This window comes from Lytechinus pictus, chromosome 5 (assembly GCF_037042905.1).
Source record: "Lytechinus pictus isolate F3 Inbred chromosome 5, Lp3.0, whole genome shotgun sequence".
Lineage (NCBI taxonomy): Eukaryota > Metazoa > Echinodermata > Echinoidea > Temnopleuroida > Toxopneustidae > Lytechinus > Lytechinus pictus.
The window spans coordinates 5216985-5236961 of record NC_087249.1 but is presented as its reverse complement, the minus strand read 5'-3'; the positions used below and the strand labels follow the sequence as shown (position 1 = coordinate 5236961).

At 34.0% G+C, this 19977-nt stretch overlaps 1 protein-coding gene and 1 long non-coding RNA gene across 4 annotated transcripts in view; one reads left to right on the top strand and one right to left on the bottom strand.

The window, feature by feature from the left end:
* LOC129262526 (uncharacterized) overlaps positions 1-19977 on the bottom strand; it is a 44085-nt gene that overhangs the window by 10580 nt on the left and 13528 nt on the right. For all 3 annotated transcript variants that reach the window (XR_010293595.1, XM_064099683.1, XM_064099684.1), the window contains exons 7-13: positions 16142-16261; positions 15530-15659; positions 14754-14825; positions 14090-14213; positions 10676-10849; positions 679-826; positions 8-65 (exon numbers count right to left, since the gene is read on the bottom strand). Coding sequence is in view for 2 of the 3 variants with exons in the window: in XM_064099683.1 (XP_063955753.1) it covers positions 8-65; positions 679-826; positions 10676-10849; positions 14090-14213; positions 14754-14825; positions 15530-15659; positions 16142-16261 (826 nt within the window). In the remaining variant the exon portion in view is untranslated. The remainder of the gene's footprint in view (positions 1-7; positions 66-678; positions 827-10675; positions 10850-14089; positions 14214-14753; positions 14826-15529; positions 15660-16141; positions 16262-19977) is intronic.
* On the top strand, positions 1340-7873 carry LOC129261055 (uncharacterized). The gene is made up of 5 exons (XR_010293596.1): positions 1340-1425; positions 4106-4208; positions 4973-5107; positions 6119-6225; positions 6729-7873. It is a non-coding gene; the product is annotated as an uncharacterized LOC129261055 (long non-coding RNA).

Genomic DNA, 19977 nt, shown 5'->3' with positions numbered 1-19977 from the left:
TGCTTACCTGCTATCCTGCAATTTCCATGGGGGTCTGGTGGAAAATGGGGCTTGCCCATGTAAACCTACAAGAGAAAAATGTGTACAGATTCAAATACATTTATGTATGTCAGCTCTAGATTTTAGAAATCTTGTAGGTTAAATTATTCTTATTCAAAATTTACAGACATTCTAAAAAATAATTGTGTACACTGTACTTTTCTTCTCTAATGAATAATCTACGTACTTTCCTCTCTCTTTTAGCTATGACTCATCCTGCTTTCCATTTTTTCCTCTACCCGTTTTCATCTTCATAACATTTAATTTATGCAGCAGCTTCTTTTCTCCTTTCTTTGTGATTTGTGTTTTGTTACTTCTAAAAAGTCAAAGGCAAAGAGCTTTTTTTTTTCTTTCACATTGTACAAGTTATACTTTTCAGTGGATCCCCCTATATATTTTATACTGTGTATTAACATTTATGTCATTAAAAAAATATTAATGATTATGTTTTATACATTTTGTTTATTCTTATTTATGCTACTGAATGTATGCAATGTCATTTTTAGCATATTTTCTGTGAAAATCAATAAATATGAATTTAAATTTAATATTAATATAAAAACCATCTATGTATATATGTAATCATCACCACCACCACCACCACCATCATCACCATCATCTGATACTCCTAAGCCTTACTTGAAGATTGGAAGCAGTGGACCTCCCTTGATGAGTAGCTTGCAGCAAGGAGAAGGTCATCGGAGGTCAACATGTTGGGCAATATGACGGACGGAGTGATATGTAGATAATTGGGTGGGGTTAACAGAAGGTGTGGCCATTGAAGTACCTAGTAGAGCAGGAACACAAAGTTAAACCTTGTTCAGACATGGTGGTATGATAAAGCTCATCAACAAAGCTGGGACAAATTTTCTGTACAAGGTTAATGAGATCTGAGGCAAACTATTTCTTTGCAGATGACAAAGAAATAAAGCAGGAACAGATTTTGCTCAATTAAAAATAAAATAAAAAACAAATCTAGAATAAACTTTCTCAAACTTTATGAAACTTTATCTATTTCTTGAATGCCTTATTAAGTTTGAATTGCATTAAAATGAATTCATTTGGCATCACTAAAGATCAAGATCAAATCATTAACAATCACAAGGATGTACAAAATAATGAGCTAGGGCCCCGTTGCATAAAACTTTTGCCAGACTTATTTTTGCCATAGTTTTTATATGGCAAAAACCTTAGTTTTTTGCCAGAGTTTCAAATTCGGTCAAAATTTCATGGCAAAAAAACTCTGGCAAACTTTTGCCAGAGTTTTTTAAGTTGCCAGAGTTTTTTAAGACTGAATAAACTTGAACGAGGATGAACGCCGATATCAGCCGATATCGCGATCGGTATCTGCGGCTGCTGAAAAAATCATGGAGACTCCATAGAACGGTAAGCTTGATATTTTTTTAATGAAATGTGTTGATACTTGCTATTTTTATCATTATAGGTCGATTAATTAGTTGCAAAAATATCTGTGTATTGTTTTGAATCCGTGCTCACACCGTGAAAGTGAGATTCACGATTTTTTAACACGTTTGAATCGTTCCATTTTTGTGTCGCAAGCGCCTGCGGGGTCTGCGTCTCGGCCATGTCTATTGCCGCCGGAGCTTCGGCATGGTGATGTGACCGCGCTGGTCGCACTTGGTGCGCCAACAGCTGAAACCACCAACTGCATCGACACGTTTGGAAAGCTTATTTATCGTATTTCTCTTGCTATGATCACACATTCTACATTATGATTAGTATCAGTAAATAAAAATTTCATGTTGTTCAAATCAATTTTTCATGTTAGAATTGAATTGAATGCAAAGCCAAAGTTGCAAACTTTGGACCACCGTCACTGTCGGTCGTTACCAAGTCAGACAAGTTGAATTGAAGTTGGTTAGATTCTAGACCTACAACAACAGTTAGATCGAATTTTCAGATCTAACTTTAGGCATAGAATCAACATTCTTGATCTAAGTTAACTTTTTCTGAAGAAGTTGAGACTTCAGTCAGTCAGTTTGAGGTCTCCACCGTGAAGCCCCTGAGGCTGAGTGAGGTACATGTTCTATTATTAGTATACCCAGTTGTTGTGTGTCCGGACAGGTTGTGTGTCCGGACGATCAATTTTAGAAAGTCATTTGGAAAAAATTACCAGCGAAGTGTCATCAATTTTTAGTACAAAATGTAAGGAAATATTATAGAGAACAAAATATAAGATGATTACAACTATTGAATTCATATTTTTAGTGTAATCTTAAGACAAAAAAGAAGGCTTCAAAAATATAAAGTGTCCGGACACCCGATCCCCCATCCTATTACGTAGGCCCTTAAAAAAGGTGCGTAGCTCTAGAGCTAGAGCTAGATTAGACAGCTGGCAGCCGTCTGTTTCGAGGAGTTTTTTAACATTTTTTTATTTTTTTATTCTCCTCGTACACAGACGGCTCGCTAGCGTGCAGCCACCATTAGGGGACTTGCAATGCGAAATCCCCCCGTCGGGGCTCTTCAATTTTTGTCTTTAATGAATAAAAATTTTGAAAATTAACGCGACAAAAATGCAAATTAATATTCCCTCTTGGCATTAATTGCCCAAAAACGGAGAAAAATCAAGTTAAAAGGAACAAAAACAGTGACTTACCTCGGCTGTCGCGCAAATTCACTTCCCCGTTTTATCCGATCTTAAGTACATAAACATATGGCCATTGAGTCCCCTGTACAGATCGCGCTAGAACTTCGGTCTCTGTATTTGGTGAGTGAAGCCAACGGAGTTCAGCTGAACAACCAACATAACAGAGACCGAAGCTTTTGGTCTAGAGCTAGATTAATGGTTGGCGCATAGACTCTCTTGTACCAGGTGCAGATCTAGAGCCTGTGTCTTTACTTAGTCATGTTAGTACAGTACTACAGGGCGCGAATTGGCACTAGGGCCTACAGTGCAGTGCTGCGATCCAAAAATTTTGACAACTCTGAGTGGTGGCTTTAATTTCTCCCTTAAAAATTTGAAATAAAATAGGGGGGGGGGAGGCAGTCGTAACAATTGACCCCCTTTCCATGGATCTGCTATAGGTGACCCCACATGAAATTGCGACATCATGATCATGAACAGTACTTAGCGTAATGTGCCAAAAATTTTGAGGGGGCCTGACACTGACAATGGCGTAGGGGGCAAATCTTTTTTGATAAAAACTGAGCAATCCAAAATTTTTACATTTTTTTTTAAATACAAAAAAAAAAAAAAAAAAAAAAAAAAAAAAAAAATCGAAATTTTTGTTATCCCCTTTATTTTGTTTTTGAAAATTTTAGAGGGTCCATAGTCTCTACCCCCCAAAAAAAAAATGTACGCCAGTGAACGTGAATCTATACAGTGGCTAGAGATTAAAAATTGGTCTCAATTTAAAGCTTGTTATAATCCAACACTCTGCAATTTATTTCAATTAATTGAATTAATTGAAATTAATGATCTGATGACCACTAAAGTAAAAATCTTGAAAATCCTTCATAAAAAAATTCTTGCAGAGAAACAAATCATATATATAATGTTATTTTGGGGATGAATGGAGACTATGGGATTGTTGTATTGTTAGTATTTAACATGCATTACTATGTTTTTAAGGGGCTAGAATTTTGATTTTGGTCTCAATTGCATATAACATCATTGATTATTTGTTTAAGATAGAAAATAAAAAATGATTAAAAAATTGCAGTTTTGGAATTTGGATATTCTAAGTTCATATAAATTTGCATATCTAAATTATGTTGAAGAAATGAACAAATCCCTTTAGGTTATTTATCATCTGAAAGGGAATTTCAATGATCAATCCAAATATTTTTTTCCAGTTTGTACTGAGCTAATTTTTTTCTGTTAAGTTTGAATCACTGTAATAAGTCCAACAATTGGAATCAACCATCAAAATGTCCTATCCTAGTAATGGTTTAATTCACCGGCACAAACATATTACAGTAGTATATATTCATTTGATAATTTATACTGAAAGTAATCTCAATGCAAATATTTGTGTGACTTTATCTAGTCTTAATTTGTGACTCTCTAATAGGATTATTTATTTTCTCATTCAATATCTAACAGCTTAAATAGTTGAGGTATATACACTGGAGCAACTCAAGTGCATGTGTGACTTTTTGAGAAGAAACCACACAAGGCTGTTGGTTAGCAATCACCATGTAAAAGGGTAAGATATACAGCTTAATTTCAAATTAGCCAAAATTCTAATTGCTACCATTTTAAGTATTTATAGACAGGCTTATATTTTATGTTGGTAATCTCGATGCAAAGTTTCTCAAAGTGAAAAGAATATTCATGAAGAAAAAGTCATTACTGCCTGATAATGTCGAACATAAAGTAGTTATAAAATACAATTTTTAAAAAAGGTTTCGTCTTCTTGAATAGAAAGAAAAAAATTTGTTTCAGGCATATTTGAAATGAGTAAGAATCCTCATGTTGATTATTAAATTTATACAACCCCCCTCCCCCCCCCCCCAAAAAAAATAGAAAATGTACCTAATCTCACCTGGCTATGCTAGTGATTGTGTAGACCTGAATCAATAATAGTTAAGTTCATTTAATTACCTCTTGCAATTCTTTGAAAATTATTATTGATTTTGATTTTTTTTTCTTTGATATGTCCATTGGAAATGATGAAATCTTATTTTCTTACAATTACAAGTTTTGATTTAGATTTTCATGGAATAAAACTGAAAGAGTACAACACATCTTTCTTATAAATTCCTGATTTGAACTCTAGTTACATTAATAGATTGCAATTTTAAATTTTGATAACTTACAAAGTAGATAAATAATATTAATTATATGCCATGAAATGAGATTTTTGTCAAATAAATTTAGACATTCTTGACAAAGTGCAGAGTGTCTTTTCAATTAATATATAGCATATACCTATTTTATGATTTGTTTGTGTTTGCATTTTAAATAAAGGTTTGCAGAAACCAGACAGAGAGCCTGTGTGGAGATGCTATTGGCTGCCCAGGTCGGACTGCCTCAAACCTGAGGCGGTCTTGGAGTGATCTAACAAAAGAGTGAATGATTATGCTAGGAATCAGACAAAGACTGGTATGTATTTTTATTTATAAGAGTTAAGAATATATTTTATATGCATCAAGAAGAATTAAAGATCACTATCTCTTAAATTTTATTTTGTTGTAATTGTCATGCAACGAATCCAAAATATCTAGAATTTTTTTACATCCACCCATCGGAGGTGGGTCCGAGGACAGGTTTTGGGGTTGTCTGGCCATCCTGTCTTTCTTAAATTATTCTGATAAGTAAAGAACTGTTTGATTTCAAACTTTGTCCAAGAATGCATGTAGGATTGATTATACTTTAATTATTTTGAGGGTATCAAGGTCAAAGGTGGCATGCCTTGTTCACCTGAATATACATAGTTCCTGTGATAAATAAAGAACCCTTTGATGGTTCAACTTCAACTTGGCAAATATATATTTGGGAGTGACAATGATCAGGTTAGGTCAAATGTAAAAATTCACCAGAGATCGTTGGCAAATTTGTGTGTTTAATATTTTTATCTTTTGATGTTGCAATGGCGGATGCATAAATTTCGAAACTTACAAATGTACCCCCATGATCCTCGACGGGTTAAGGATGGATTGGTGTCACGGCTAAATACTAATTAAAAAACAAGTATTATTCTTTGTCTATTTCAGTCATTCAGTAATTAAATTGTTGCATTTGTGGAAAACTTCATAACTGAACAGTTCTGTGTGTAGTGACTTCAAAATTTGTTATTGACAGATTCTTCTTTGGCCTAGATCCCCTGTGTTTGTGGGGGGGGGGGGGGGTAGGCACAGATCTTGGGGGGTACACCCCCAAAAAAATTGTTGAAAGTACTGTGTATATATGCAAGTGATGACCATTTTTTTTGGGGTTGTCAACATTTTCTGGACAAAAGTGCCCCTCCTTTTGGAAATTCCTGGATCTGCGCCTGGGGTGAGGCGAGTCAAAATCACCCTTCATAGTTTTTTTTAAAGATCCTTCTGCTGTGATCCCTGTTTGCATGGAGAACATTTATAATTGTGGCATTACTGCACTTTGTTAAATCTTTAGGTGGTAAAGTGAAGCCAAATATGGAGATTGTGCTGGCAGCCATGAGGGACAAGGCCAAGCATTGGGTCCATGGCCAGGAGACAGAGACTGGGGCATCTGAGCAACTGGTTAGTTTTACATAAAAGATTTATCACACAAAGGCATAACAAAGTTGAAAATATATATACCTAAGGATCATTGTATTAATTTTGCTATATTCTTTCATTCATTTTCTCGAGAAAGGAGCATAATTTCAATTGAAATTTGTACAAGATGGTTCTCCCTATAGAAATAGGTAAACTGGTTTACAATGAAAAATTCAGATTTTTTAAAAGCTAGAATAATTATCACTAACCCATAGAATTCCTATCATTCATTTTGAATTAATTAAATCTGAATTTTAACGGGGATAGTTCTTCTTTCCTCATGAAAATTTCTGCAAGGAATAGTAAGTAGCTTCAACTACTATTGCCAGATTGAGGGATTTTCGTTCAGAGTTGGTAAATGATTTAAGATTTCCAAAATGAAATAAAAATGTTGAATCATAGTAAGTCAATAAAAAAAAAATCAATGCGGAATGGTTTGAAGATGTAATTAAAATTAAGTCAAAAATTATTTTCTTGATGTGCAGCTTTCACATAAGGCAGCCTGCTTCTGGACATGGGGAAGCCAGAGGAGGAAATGGAGGTTGAGGCGGAACCTCAAGCTGTTCCCGGGGCACCATTGACATCCAGGGTAGATGGGGTCTAGTTGATTTTTAGGACACCAAGATGACACCCAGCATAAGAGAAGAGAAGGTGCTCTTCCTGTTATGACCAGCACACCAAGTACCAGGAGCATGGATCTGCAGCAAGTTCAGCAGGAGACGCTCAGAATGCAGCAAGCTATGCTGCAAACATTTAAAATCATCCATGTTGATTTTTGTAATTATCCACAATTGTTTGCAGCAGTTTGTTAATGGAAATCAGTAGTAACATTGAACAATGCAACTTCCTCTCCATTTTTTTTAAAACTGGAAACCTGTTGAATATTGTTTTTAGAAAATGAAGTAAATCACCTTGAACTTTGGAAATTTCCAAAAGCATATATTTTAGCAAGTAATATGAAAATGAGTTATACCTTGGTCACATTTGGTGGCCTTACGGCAAGTCAAAATCAGTCGTTTTATGTATTACTATACGAACCACCTACATGAAGCTGGTACAAGGATGAGTAAAATGGTTGATTTCGACACGCCATAATGCCACCGGCGAATGTGACCTAGGCATAAGTTGTTGATGTCATTGCCTCATAATTTTGAACAAAAAGTGACAAAGACTACATTCTTCAGGATTGAGAAAGTTAAACTTGAACTTTATTCTCATCTCAGTAGATAGAAGATAATGTTATTCATTCAATACTGCGGTAGAATTTGAACAAATGCCTTGCAATGCAACATAAAAATTTAGGTTTTGAAATCTTGATGGGAATCCCTGTGCAAGAACAGTTTTAAAGTTTATTTATACATGTTCATATTGCAAGTCTGTTATATGATCTGTCAGCATTGTTTGTGGATCTCACACTGGTGTCATTAGCCATAGTTCCAATCTTACGCCATCTGCAAAACATTTTCCAAGGGTACTGTTATGTTGATTTAAAAGAAAAGGGACCTTGTCAACATTCAATCACATCTTTCAATACGCATATAAGGGTATGGGATACTGCATTGAAATTAAAATATGACTTGATAAAAATTATTTTCAATTAAATTAAAAGTATTATAATGGTTCATAACAAGTTCTTTTGACTGTCACTCTGACTGTTCTTAATAAGTGATTGCGAATAAAATTATTTGAAATGTATAATTCAATGAGAAATGAATTGTTTAAAAGAGGATAAATTGCGAGAGAAGAGATAGAAAAAGAAAGAAAGTATTAAGAAAGAGACGTCTGAGTTGCGTGACTGTAATTTAATTGAAAAAAAGAAAACTGTTCTTAATAAGTGATAAGTTTTTCCCTATTCTCGCTTGCAAATAAAATTGTTTTAAATGTATAATTCTATGAGAAATAAAATTGTTTAAAAGAGGATAAATTGCGAGAGAAAAGATAGAAAAAAGAAAGTATTAAGAAAGAGACATCCGAGTTGTGTGACCGTAATTTAATTGAGAGAAGAAAACTGTTCTTAATAAGTGATAAGTCTTCCCCATTCTCAATTGCAAATTAAATTATTTTAAATATATAATTCAGAATTAAATTGTTTAAAAAGGAGAAAGGGAGAGAGAAGAGGAAGAAAAAGAAAGAAAGGAGAATTATTAAGAAAGAGATGTCTGATTTGTGTGACTGATATTTTAATTGACAGTAGAAATAAAATGATTTAACCCTTGGGTCGGCGTCCGACTATAAAAATACAATTGCACCATCCCTCTTGGCCCATAAAGGAATTATTCTTGATTGTTACATAAAATATTACCAAGAAAAACATCAAGTCTTGTTCGCCCCCCCCCCCCCCACCCATATAATTGCCACACCTTCAACACTATGGATCTATGTTTTATGAAATTGCTAATTTGGATATTTTGGAAATATTTTTAACATTGCCAAGAAAGCAACAACAACAAAAAAGAACCTTTTTGAAATATTATGGACAAATGTGATACAAAATGTTTTCCTCCACTTTTTCTAACAATATTATAATGTTTTGAATAATGGCATTGAGGAGGGGGTGGTGTGATTGAATTGCATGAATTTAATTATTTGTTCCTTGTCAAATAATTTGGATATACATACTTTCATCCAATGTAAATACGATGTGTAGACCTAGGCTGTTTACCCCCCCCCCCCCCCTCTTCCAGAATAATCCCCCTCTTGCTATCTCTCTTTCTCTCTCTCTTATTGTATGTTAGATGTTTGGGGACAGTTTCATCCCATCATGGAGGTTATCATTAATTGAGTTTTATTCCTGGGTTTTATAAAGCAACCACAAAGAAAAAAATAAAACATCTCTCAGTTGTCCCCGTTCAGGAACTTTCGATGATGGCTAGTTTTTCTTACTTTATTACATTTTGTTCCCAGCCTTCTATCATATACATGTAGACACAAGTGTGAAATTAAAAAGGAATCCACACAAATTTCGGGTCACTGTATTATATAGTGTAAGTTTTGATAAATATATCAGTCGGATATTTCATTTCCCCTTTTCATTTGTTTACGTGCTCGATCGTTGTCTGTCTTGGACTGGAGCAAGCCGAGCGACGGGAAAGAAAAATAAAAGTTAGGCCTGTTTTGAGTGAAAGATAGACCTCCTCCGGCATGCCCCTCCTTCTCAATCATCACCCAGTTTTTATGACCTGTTAAAGAAAAATGAGACTGGCAAAGGTGAGAAATTAAGATGTCCAATGAGCGCGTCCTAATCTTACTTTGAAGTTCCAACTTATTTTTGCAAGTGTGGGACTGGGCCGCATCGACTGCTATTCAAGTTTTCCTCGTAAAATTGAACTTGCAGTACAAGTCTGTTCAATCGTTAAAATAAAGTTAGCTCATACTTCTGAGTATTTCAGTTGATTTAGGGTAGTATTTCTTGGTATGTCTCGTAGAACTTGTACATATTTGGATTTACAAAGATGGTTAAATGGTAAAAAACAGCAAAAATTGAGGCGGCTTAGGAGGTACTCCAACAACACATCGTTGCATATCGCATAGAGGTTGAACCAGCGGCCAACTCGCCAGCCGGAGGCTCTGGCGATATTCACGGTAGCAAAGAAAAAGAGCAGACTGCCTAAGTTCAAGTTCAACTTTAAAGCCTTATGTTTTGAGTAATTTAAAGTGTTTAGTCCAACTGCATCGCTCTATTCACAGCATAACTTTTCAAAAACACTATAATCATATAGATTTACTTAAACTAGAACTAGATTCTATCTTAGAAGATTTTTATTATTGAGCTGTCACAGGGTTGATAAATTTAAAAAAATGAAACCACCAACTATTATTCCCCCCACTTCACTTAGAATCTAGATCTTCCTAGGCCCTATTTTTACTACATTATATGAAATTTTCTGTAATTACCTTATTGCGTAGCCTATACAAGGCTTATGTCACCCTTCTAATTATTCTTGAAGCCGTAGACAGGTGAATACTGTATATGGTACTTGGGACAGATCCTGAGCAGCTGCCTTGAAATAGTTTTGCCGGAGTTTTTAGGACTTTGCCGTTGGTACAGGAGCTACGGCAAAAACCCACTTGATTTGCCGGAGTTTTTTTAAAGTTTTGCCGTAAAAAACTCCGGCAAAGTTTTATGCAATGGAAAACTCCGGCAATTTTTTTTTTGCCGTAGTTTCCTGATTTTTTGCCGTAAAAAACTCCGGCAAAAGTTTTATGCAACGGGGCCCAGGACCTTTAAAAAGCAACGTGTACTTGTGGATGAGGCAACATATTGAAATTTAAAAAGTCAATTCTATATGTCATACTCTATGACGTTGGAAATGTGTATCTAATATTCTATTTTCATACAGCCTTTTCCCCATTCTTTTCTTCAATTCCACAAGAATAGAGATGCATAAGACTATTATTATTTATCATCAACTGTCATCGATCTCCATCTTACCGAATGTTGTGGAAACCGTTCATCCATGAGACAGAGATAATGCTGAGTGGCAAGATAATGGTAGAATGGGTTGCTAGGGTGTTGCATAGCTACACAAAAGTACTGGTCAGTGGGTAAACAGCTGCTTGGAAGTTGAAAGAGAGGTATCTTCTGATTATCCATTTGGTTGGGTAACTTGAAAGTAATAAACAATCATTCAGACAAAAAGAGTTATATTTGGAAATGAACTATTACATATCTTATAAACATAAAAATATACAGTTGAGGCCAAAAGTTTACATACACTCAGGAAATTCAAAGAAAAGTTGACACTTGCCAAACATAAAATTTATTGTATCTTATAAAATATTTGAGCTATCATGACAAATTTGATATCAAACAAATGAGTACGTCATGCCCCTTCATTACATTATTTTGTCATCAGGAGCTGAAAAATACTTAGGTGTCATTTTCCCCCAAAAAATCTTCATATTTTAGACAAATTAAAGATAAAACTTGACAAAACATTCATACTTGTGTTAGTTACTGCTCAACACAAACATTTCCGATTACACTTTTTTTGTTTAGTGGTGACATATCATGATAGAAAATATAATATAAACCATAGATCTGACATTTACAAATTTCTGTGAAAACATGTTTGAAAATATACATGTAATAACAGACAATAGAATACATTTGGCACGAATATTACTTTTTTTCACACAAAATTCCACCTAAAATACAATTTAATCCCAACGTCATCCCAATCATGTGAAAGAGCTTAATACGCTCTTTCATTTGATATCAACTTGAAAATGAAATAAATGAAATGAAGAGAACTTCGTCATGGTATTATTTAAATTTCTGAAGATATAGTAAATTTTACGATGATTGGCAAGCAAACAAATTTCACTGAATTCCATGGGTGTATGTAAACTTTTGGCCTCAACTGTTTAAACATATGGGTTAAAGAAGAATTTCATGATGAAAATTCTCTTTTCTTGTCTTACATACTGACATGCATCCTTAGTCTCTTCATTCACCATTTAAGTTTTTTGTTTTTTTTAAGACAATGATCGTTCTGAAGAAATTACAATTTTTTTAACTGTTAAATTTCACTTGATTTGGATATTACGGGAAAATCAAGAAAATGAAAATCGCAGTGATGAATGCTGTTTGCTTCACGTTCCGCCATCTAAATGGCTGCACTTCACCAGTTAGATACCCTACCTGGGCAATGTCGCATAAAAGTTACCATTATAGTAACTTTGTCATCCAATGGTAACTTTCATTGAATCCTTGATTTTGATTGGCTGATGAGCATTGTTACCATGGTAGTTACCATTGAATGGCAAAGTTACTATACTAGTAACTTTTATGCAATGGGGCCCAGGATTTACAAACTGTCATGACATTCAATTCAATTTTTTTTTTTCAATTCAATTCATTTATTTTCTCTTTCAATCTTTTTACATTTACAATGATAGTTCAATATACATATTTACAAAATATAACATTTAAATCATTTTTTATAATACAATAATACCATGAAATCGAAAGGGAAGGAGACCAACTAAAAAGCAGAGCTTGTAGGGTGAAGGCCCCCTTTTATAAGTAAATTTTATGAATTAAAAATAAGATAAAATAAAGAAATAAACAATGTATATATATATATAATGAATAAAAAAAATTAAAAAAATAAAAATTAAATTAAATAATAATAAAAATAAATGATTCAGTATACACTGTATACAGAAATCATAAAACGATTAAACATATATACAAAGAGAAATTAATAAACACATTTACATATTAAGTTCTGAATTACATTACTTTGGGAAAAAACGATAAGCTAATATGAATTCAGAAGATATTTTTTAAGTTTTCCTTTGAAATTGTGTATTGAATTACATTGTATAATATCCTTTGAAAAAGAATTCCATAATTTTGGACCAGTAAAAACAAATGTCTTCTGTGCAAACGATGTTCTATTCAGAGGTAAATGAAAGGAACTCGCCTGGCGAGTGAAGTGTTTATGAATTGTATCATTTTTTATAAACATATTATTAAAAGGTAACGGTAATTGTTTATTGATAAACTTGAACATTAACTGTCCGAGTTGAAAAGAATATAAATCTTTAATCTTCAAGACTTTATTTCTCAAAAAAAGAATATTTGTATGTGCCCTGAATTCTGCATGACTAATAATACGAATCACTCTTTTTTGTAAAATAAAAAGTCTATTAATTTGATAATTCGCTGCATTACCCCACGCAACAACTCCGTAATTCAAGTAAGGTAAAATTAACGTTGAATACAATGATAACAAAATATAATGGGGTAAGAAGTAACTTAATTTTCTAATGACACCGATGTTGCGAGCAATGATTTTACAAATATTATCAATATGTGCTTTCCAAGAAAGATTGTCGTCAATGATCAGTCCCAAAAATTTAGTAGATCGCACTCTTTGAATGACAATATCATTTAAAATTACATCTTTTGGTACACTCGTAATCTTGTTGCTAAATAGCATGTAGCTAGTTTTTTCTAGGTTAAGAGAGAGTTTGTTAGCTGTTATCCAATAAGACACATTTTTTAGTTCGTCATTGAATATTTGCGTCAATTGCTCTGAGTCGGGGTGCGACAGAAATATATTAGAGTCATCAGCGAAAAGTATAAATTGGAGCAATCTAGATGACATATCAATATCATTTATATAAGTAATGAACAAAAGTGGGCCAAGAATGCTGCCCTGTGGAACTCCACAAAGGACAGGTTTACGTTCAGAAATATTACAATCAAGTGAAACGAACTGTGAACGCCCGGTTAGATAATTCTTGAACCACTTTAGTGGTTCCCCTCTTATTCCATAATGAGAAAGTTTATAAAGGAGAATGTTATGATCAACTGTATCGAATGCTTTTGAAAAATCTAAAAACAAACCAATCGTATTCGAAGACTTGTCATAAGCTTTGGCAACTGTTTGAACCAAAGAAAGTATTGCGTGGGAAGTGCTACTCTTTTCCCGGAAACCAAATTGAGTATCGGATAGGATGTTGTGCTTTTTAAAAAAACATATGGTTCGTATGTGAACCAATTTTTCAAGAATTTTAGATAAGTTTGTAAGCAATGAAATCGGTCTGTAATTACTTGCTAAAGAACTATCACCTTTTTTGAAGACTGGTATTATCTTAGAAATTTTCATTGATTTTGGAATATTTCCCGATGATAATGACAAATTGAATATATAAATAAGAGGGTCAATTATATAATTCATAGTTTTTAGTAAAAGGTTGTTATCAATGTTATCAAATCCTGCACTTTTATTTGATTTTAGGCTAGATATAATTTTAATTGAATTGAGAATTGAATGATTGTAGAAATAGATCGAAGCAATGAAAATTAAGAGTCAAACTGGAGGTTTCTTACCCTAAAATCCAGTTGATAGGCCTGATCTTTGGTATGAACGAAGGCAAGACGAGGGTGACCTGTAAAGTGTGCATATGCTGGGGTAAAACTCCTCGATGGTGACACAGCACAACTTCCAGTTACTCTGAAAATACAAATAATGATAGTTCTAACGATGGTGATGGTGAGGATAGTGATTGGTCAAATCCAATCTTTTGAGTGCTCAAGGATACTCTGAAAAAACCTTGAATAACAGGGTGCATGTTGATTTCTATTTTTCATACATTATACCGTTAAAGAAGTAAAAAGCTCATCTTATATAGATTGTGTTTATATAAATGCTCAGCTATATAGAACTCTATTATTTTCTTATCTTGCTCCCTACAGCTCTTTTTTCTTCCTTCTACTATAAAGTTCATATCCTATGCCTACAATGTTGATATTCTACATGAATGTACATTTGATATTCTCTATGTTTATGCCTTCAAATTTATTATCATATATGCTTATGCCTACAAAGTTGACGTCATATATGCTTTAATACTAATATATTTTGCTTCTCATAATAGTGTTGATTATTGCAATACATGGAATGATGGCTCCTTCGTCGCTTAGCTACAAAAAATGAGTAGACCATCAAATAGAGCTCAAAACATTATTTGTTCAAATTAAAATGGTAACTCACTTTTTTGTCAGGTCTATGTGGTTGACTTGTCCTCTTTCATTTGAAAACAGTAACTCCCCTTCTATGTGAGGGCTGAAAAGGAGAAAAGGAAAAATAAAATGAAAGGCTTTATTACTGAATTGGTAGCATATTACCACGCACAGTGCTTTTAAGTAAATCTCCTGACAAGGGCTTGGGAAAGATGATTGTATCAATATAATGTTACACTGAAGCTTCCATGTATAGATGATATAGGGTGCACCATTCATCAACTCACACAATCATGTTTCTGACAATAAATCCTACCCTTGAATTATGAAGCTGTGAGGAGAACCCAGATATCAAAAGCACATAGCCATTGTGATGCACACCAATGTGAGCACATCAAAATCCTTGCCATAGTGCCTTCTCATTGTAAGAACAAGCATTTCATGGCATCTCAATTTTTAAGCACCGGAGGTAAAGTGAAGCATCCGACATGCAGAGTGTTGCAACCAAAATTCATGGATGGAAGGTTGTGTAAATTTCAGCATCAACACACGACTTGCAAACACACTTCCCATTGACTATATCATCATCATCATCACCATCATCATCTACTGTTATCTCGAAGATGAAATTAAACATGGATGCACGTTATGAGGAGTGAGGGGTATTTTCGAGATTTGCAGGAGCTTTTGGAAGCTGTCAAGTGAAACTGCATTCACTACTTGATGAGGAAGTTTATTCCATTCAGGGACAGATCGTTGGGCAAAGGCAAATTTGTCAATACACCCTTTTCATGAAATTACATGTACCTGAGAGAAACTGATGTTAGCCTGTACTGTGATGTCACGTCATGTATCAGTTCGCATTTCAGATTCTCTTTCCTCTTGCATTTCACAACATAGGCATGGTAGTCAGCTCGGATGCATGCAAAAATCTCTTCTGTCAAAAAGGAAGAGAGGGATGGATAAATAGTGAGTTGAGTTATTTATACTATCATTCACATCATGGGGTATGGCAAAGTAAAAATGTATACAGATATACAACGAAAGAAAATACAGAGCTGGAGAAAGAGAGCAAGAGATATAAAGATAGGAAGAGAAAGGGGGAGAGATAGAGAGGGAGTGTATGTGAATTGAAAATTCACATAGAGTAGGATGCTTTTGTAGGGTGAATTATTTTGTTTGTCTTAGGAAACTTATCGACATAATCAGGACTTGTTTTTCTTCAACTAGTCAGACTTTTTGAGTTACATAAAGCTGACTTTGCAAAAGTTTTTCTTTTTATCTACTTATTTATTTATTGATTGATTTTATTTATTTACCACTCGTGGGATGGAACACCCTATCAGCAAATGCTGATTTCGTAGGGGTCCATGTGGGTGTGTGGGTATTGAAATGATTATTAATGCTGTGTAAACTCACTTTTCAAAGATGATCTGTGGGTGTCTATTTGCCTGACACAGCCAGCCACAGGGAACTGACATTTCAAAGATGAAGATGGTTTGAAGCAAGGAATGGACTCAGATTCTAGAACATGAATATCTGATGAAATATGTGCAGTTATGGAAATGTCTGGAATATGGCATGCACATTAGAGAGCAAAAACAGAAAAGGGTATTCAAGTTTAGTTATTATATTTCTCATGATAAAAGTTTGGAAAATAACAAAAAATATGCAATAATATGACCCCCAAAATGTGCTGTTTGGCTTAAGATGCTGCATTACTATAGAGCACTTCTGAAAAAGTAAGTGTGAAGTGCAATACAAGCAAGTAATATTATTATTAAACAAATATTGGGCGCAAAATCTGTCCAAAATATATCCTTTCCAAATTCAATATTTTTACGCCCAGGTAGACAGCACTTGATGTTTTATCTATTAGAACACTTGAATATAGCCAACAAACTTAGAATGTTCACTTGGCTCACATCTACTAATTGTTCAGACACTTCATGTTCTAATGTTGTCAAATTTATTTCTGTCTGAAAGTGTTCTCTTGGAAAGATTTAGCAACTGACAGAACACACAATACTAAGTTCATTGACAATAAATGACATTTGACTTTGATCATGTGACCTAAGACTTGTCACACGTATGTTCACGGCCTCAACTCAGCGGAGCGCGCCATTGAAAGGCCTTCTCGCCTCGCCGTATTGTTAGCGACGTTCGTGAGCATCACTTTGCTCACTCTCTAAAATGTCTGCGACATTAAAATCCTAAAAACAATGGAATCATTAAGTTTTAGTGAGGCTATGAATGTTTATCATTTACGTTGACTATCAGTGTACCAACATATACCAAATTTAAAAGCAAGTGTGGGTAAGACTTCGAATTATCAGTCATTTCGATGCAATCCCAAAATTGATGAAAATATAACAGAAATTTGATATAGCATTGCAAAATCCTTATTTTCGAATCTCCTTAAATTTTAATTTTCTTCAAAAGCATCTTAGTACATTTCCTAGAATTTTTCATAACTGATAACGGTGGTGGATTATTGATTCCAGTTTTTTTTAGGAAATGACAGGCATTTGAAATCAGGTAAATTTTTGTTATATTTTTAAAAGAAAATCATTAGATTCGAACAACTTACTAATAGTTCTCCGAAAGAAGGGTTATATTCTATTTTTTGTGTGTAAATGATACATGACGATAAATTTTACGAGTTTATCAATGCATGTTGGATAACCTTTTCCACGATGAGTTTCGTAATTGGGAGAAAAATCAAATTCATTCCTAGCCCGCGCCGCAGAATGATAAATTTTAGCGTGCGCACACGGGCTGATCGCCGTGTCTGCGGGGACGGAAATCTAGTCCCATACTGGTGTAAGGTGGTATTTTCCACGTACCTTTTCCCCTTGTAATGATCACTTCGCACATTAGTGCTTAATTTTGAAACTAAATCTGTGAAATTAATGGTTTAATGATTTTGGAAAATGCTCGGAATGTATCTGACACATAAATGATTTCATTTTCGAGATTAAAGGCAAATTTAGGTCAAGATTGCATATGTAACATACTCACATTGACTGAATACATAGCGCATATCTATTACAATAATATTATAAATATATATATATGTGCGTCTATAATTATATAAATTGTCCTGATGTAAATATATGTTATAGAATCATATTGTATGCAAAAATCATGCTGGGTGTCATGGTCTGAGTTTTCTTTGTGTATAACAAACAAAATACTGCATGATTCCAATTTCATTTGAACATGTCATTGTATGCAATGACAATTTCAATCAGTTTATAATTTTATTTTGTTTAGTCAGCGTTTATTCTTTAATGTGCAGAATTGGTTTGCAAGCAGTTTTTACACCAAAGAGCTCATTCCTGGCACTTCGACTAAACATGATGAAAACCTCCATTTGAGAACACTATACCCCAATTTCCCTCAATAAATTCTCTTCTCCAAGTACGACAAACCCACTGCCCCAAGCAAGCAATTCAAGTATCAAAACACCTGTTTCTTGACCTCGGTCCGAAGATAACACAACAGCCCGAGCGCGGTCCCTGCAAAGCATGCCGTCATTTTATTTACTTACTTTCCTTATTTCGAGGTCGATTTTCTTCGTTCAAAATTGAAAATGGACTAACATTGGATTTCTGAATACAATATGCCTTTGAAAACGTGATTAAATATCGAATACAATAATTTAATTCTGAAGGTCCTACTACAGGCAGAGAAGTCTTACGTAATAGCACAGCTGTTGTTTATTGTTTCGTCCTTGGCTCGACGCTCATTCAATGGCCTGTGGAGGTGAAATTGAGACAACGGGGATTACCTGGCCAAAGGGAGTTGATCAGGCGGGTGTTTCATAAAGCTGTTTGTAAGTTAAGAGCGACTGGTGATCCCGTCTTGCGGTAAATGGTACACACCATTGGCAAATGGTACATCACCAGTCGTTCTTAAAGTCGCTCTTAACTTACGAACAGCTTTATGAAACGGCCCCCTGGGCTTGGAAATGATATTGAGATTTTCAAACGAAAATCGGGGTATAGAACCGCAGTTTGCAATCTGAACTGTGGTCTTTCTCCAAACGGGGGTTTGACGTAATGAAGATGGATATGATACTTTATTAATCACGGTTATCCACTTTTAAAAACAATATTTATTTACTGCAGCCAACGAGTTCCTGACACAATTTATTTCTTTGACTATAAACTACATTATGAATGTCCCTGGAACGGTCTTAAGATAAAAAAGAAATACCTTTTTTCGCAAATGAATATAGTTTACTAGTTCTAGCTGTAAAATTACTTTGTCTTCCTTTCCTCTTAATTTAATATTTTAGTATTTCAATTACATAACCTAAATGAAGGAGGATTCGGAACGATTATTGTATGATGATTGAAAGGACCCCTCCCCCCCAAAAAAAAAAAATGAATAAGAATTAATGAATAAATAAATGAATAAATGCATAAATGAATAGATGAATAAATAAATAAATGAATAAATAAATGAAATTAATTAAAAAATAAAAGTCAGTAATCTTTAACAGAATAGTTCGAAAGCTTATTTCCAGTGGGGTCGACCCTCAACACGTATAGAATTATTATAATTATAAAAGGTAAAATCTGTTTACACTAAAAAAATCAATAGGAATTAGTATTAAAAATAAATAAGATCTTGAGATGGTATGTACAAGAAATATATTAAAAAAAAAGAAAGAAGAAAGTTGAAGGTATAATGTTGTCTCAACCGGATCGGGAGAGGGGGTGTTCCTTTCCCCTCTCTTTCATATAAACCTAGTGTATTATGTAAATATATCTCAATATTAATTCTATAACAAACTATTTAAAATCTCCATTTCATGACAGTTAAACAAAAATTTCGGCTTGCGATTTGAGCTCGCATTGATTGTTGAAAATATATTAACTCGTGCATCATAATTACAAAAGTGCTTGAAATGTCCAGTTTTCAAGCCATAATATTAACAGATTTCGCGCTCTCATTAAATAGGCTAATTACATTAATAAATAAGATATTAATTTAATAATCACTATGTCCTTTTTTTCAGAATGGAATATCGACAAGTTCTATTTCGCGCTTAGGAAGAGAAATAGGAAGATAGTCATCACTTTCATTTGATGACATAATGTTCTTAGGATGTCCCGGTCCTATGTCAAAGCTCAAAGGAATAATATTGAAACAAAGCAGCTTATTTTAAACTGTGATCCATATCCACCTCACAATTTTCCTACAAAGTTCTTGAAATACAGAGCTTAAATTGTCCCTTTTTTAGA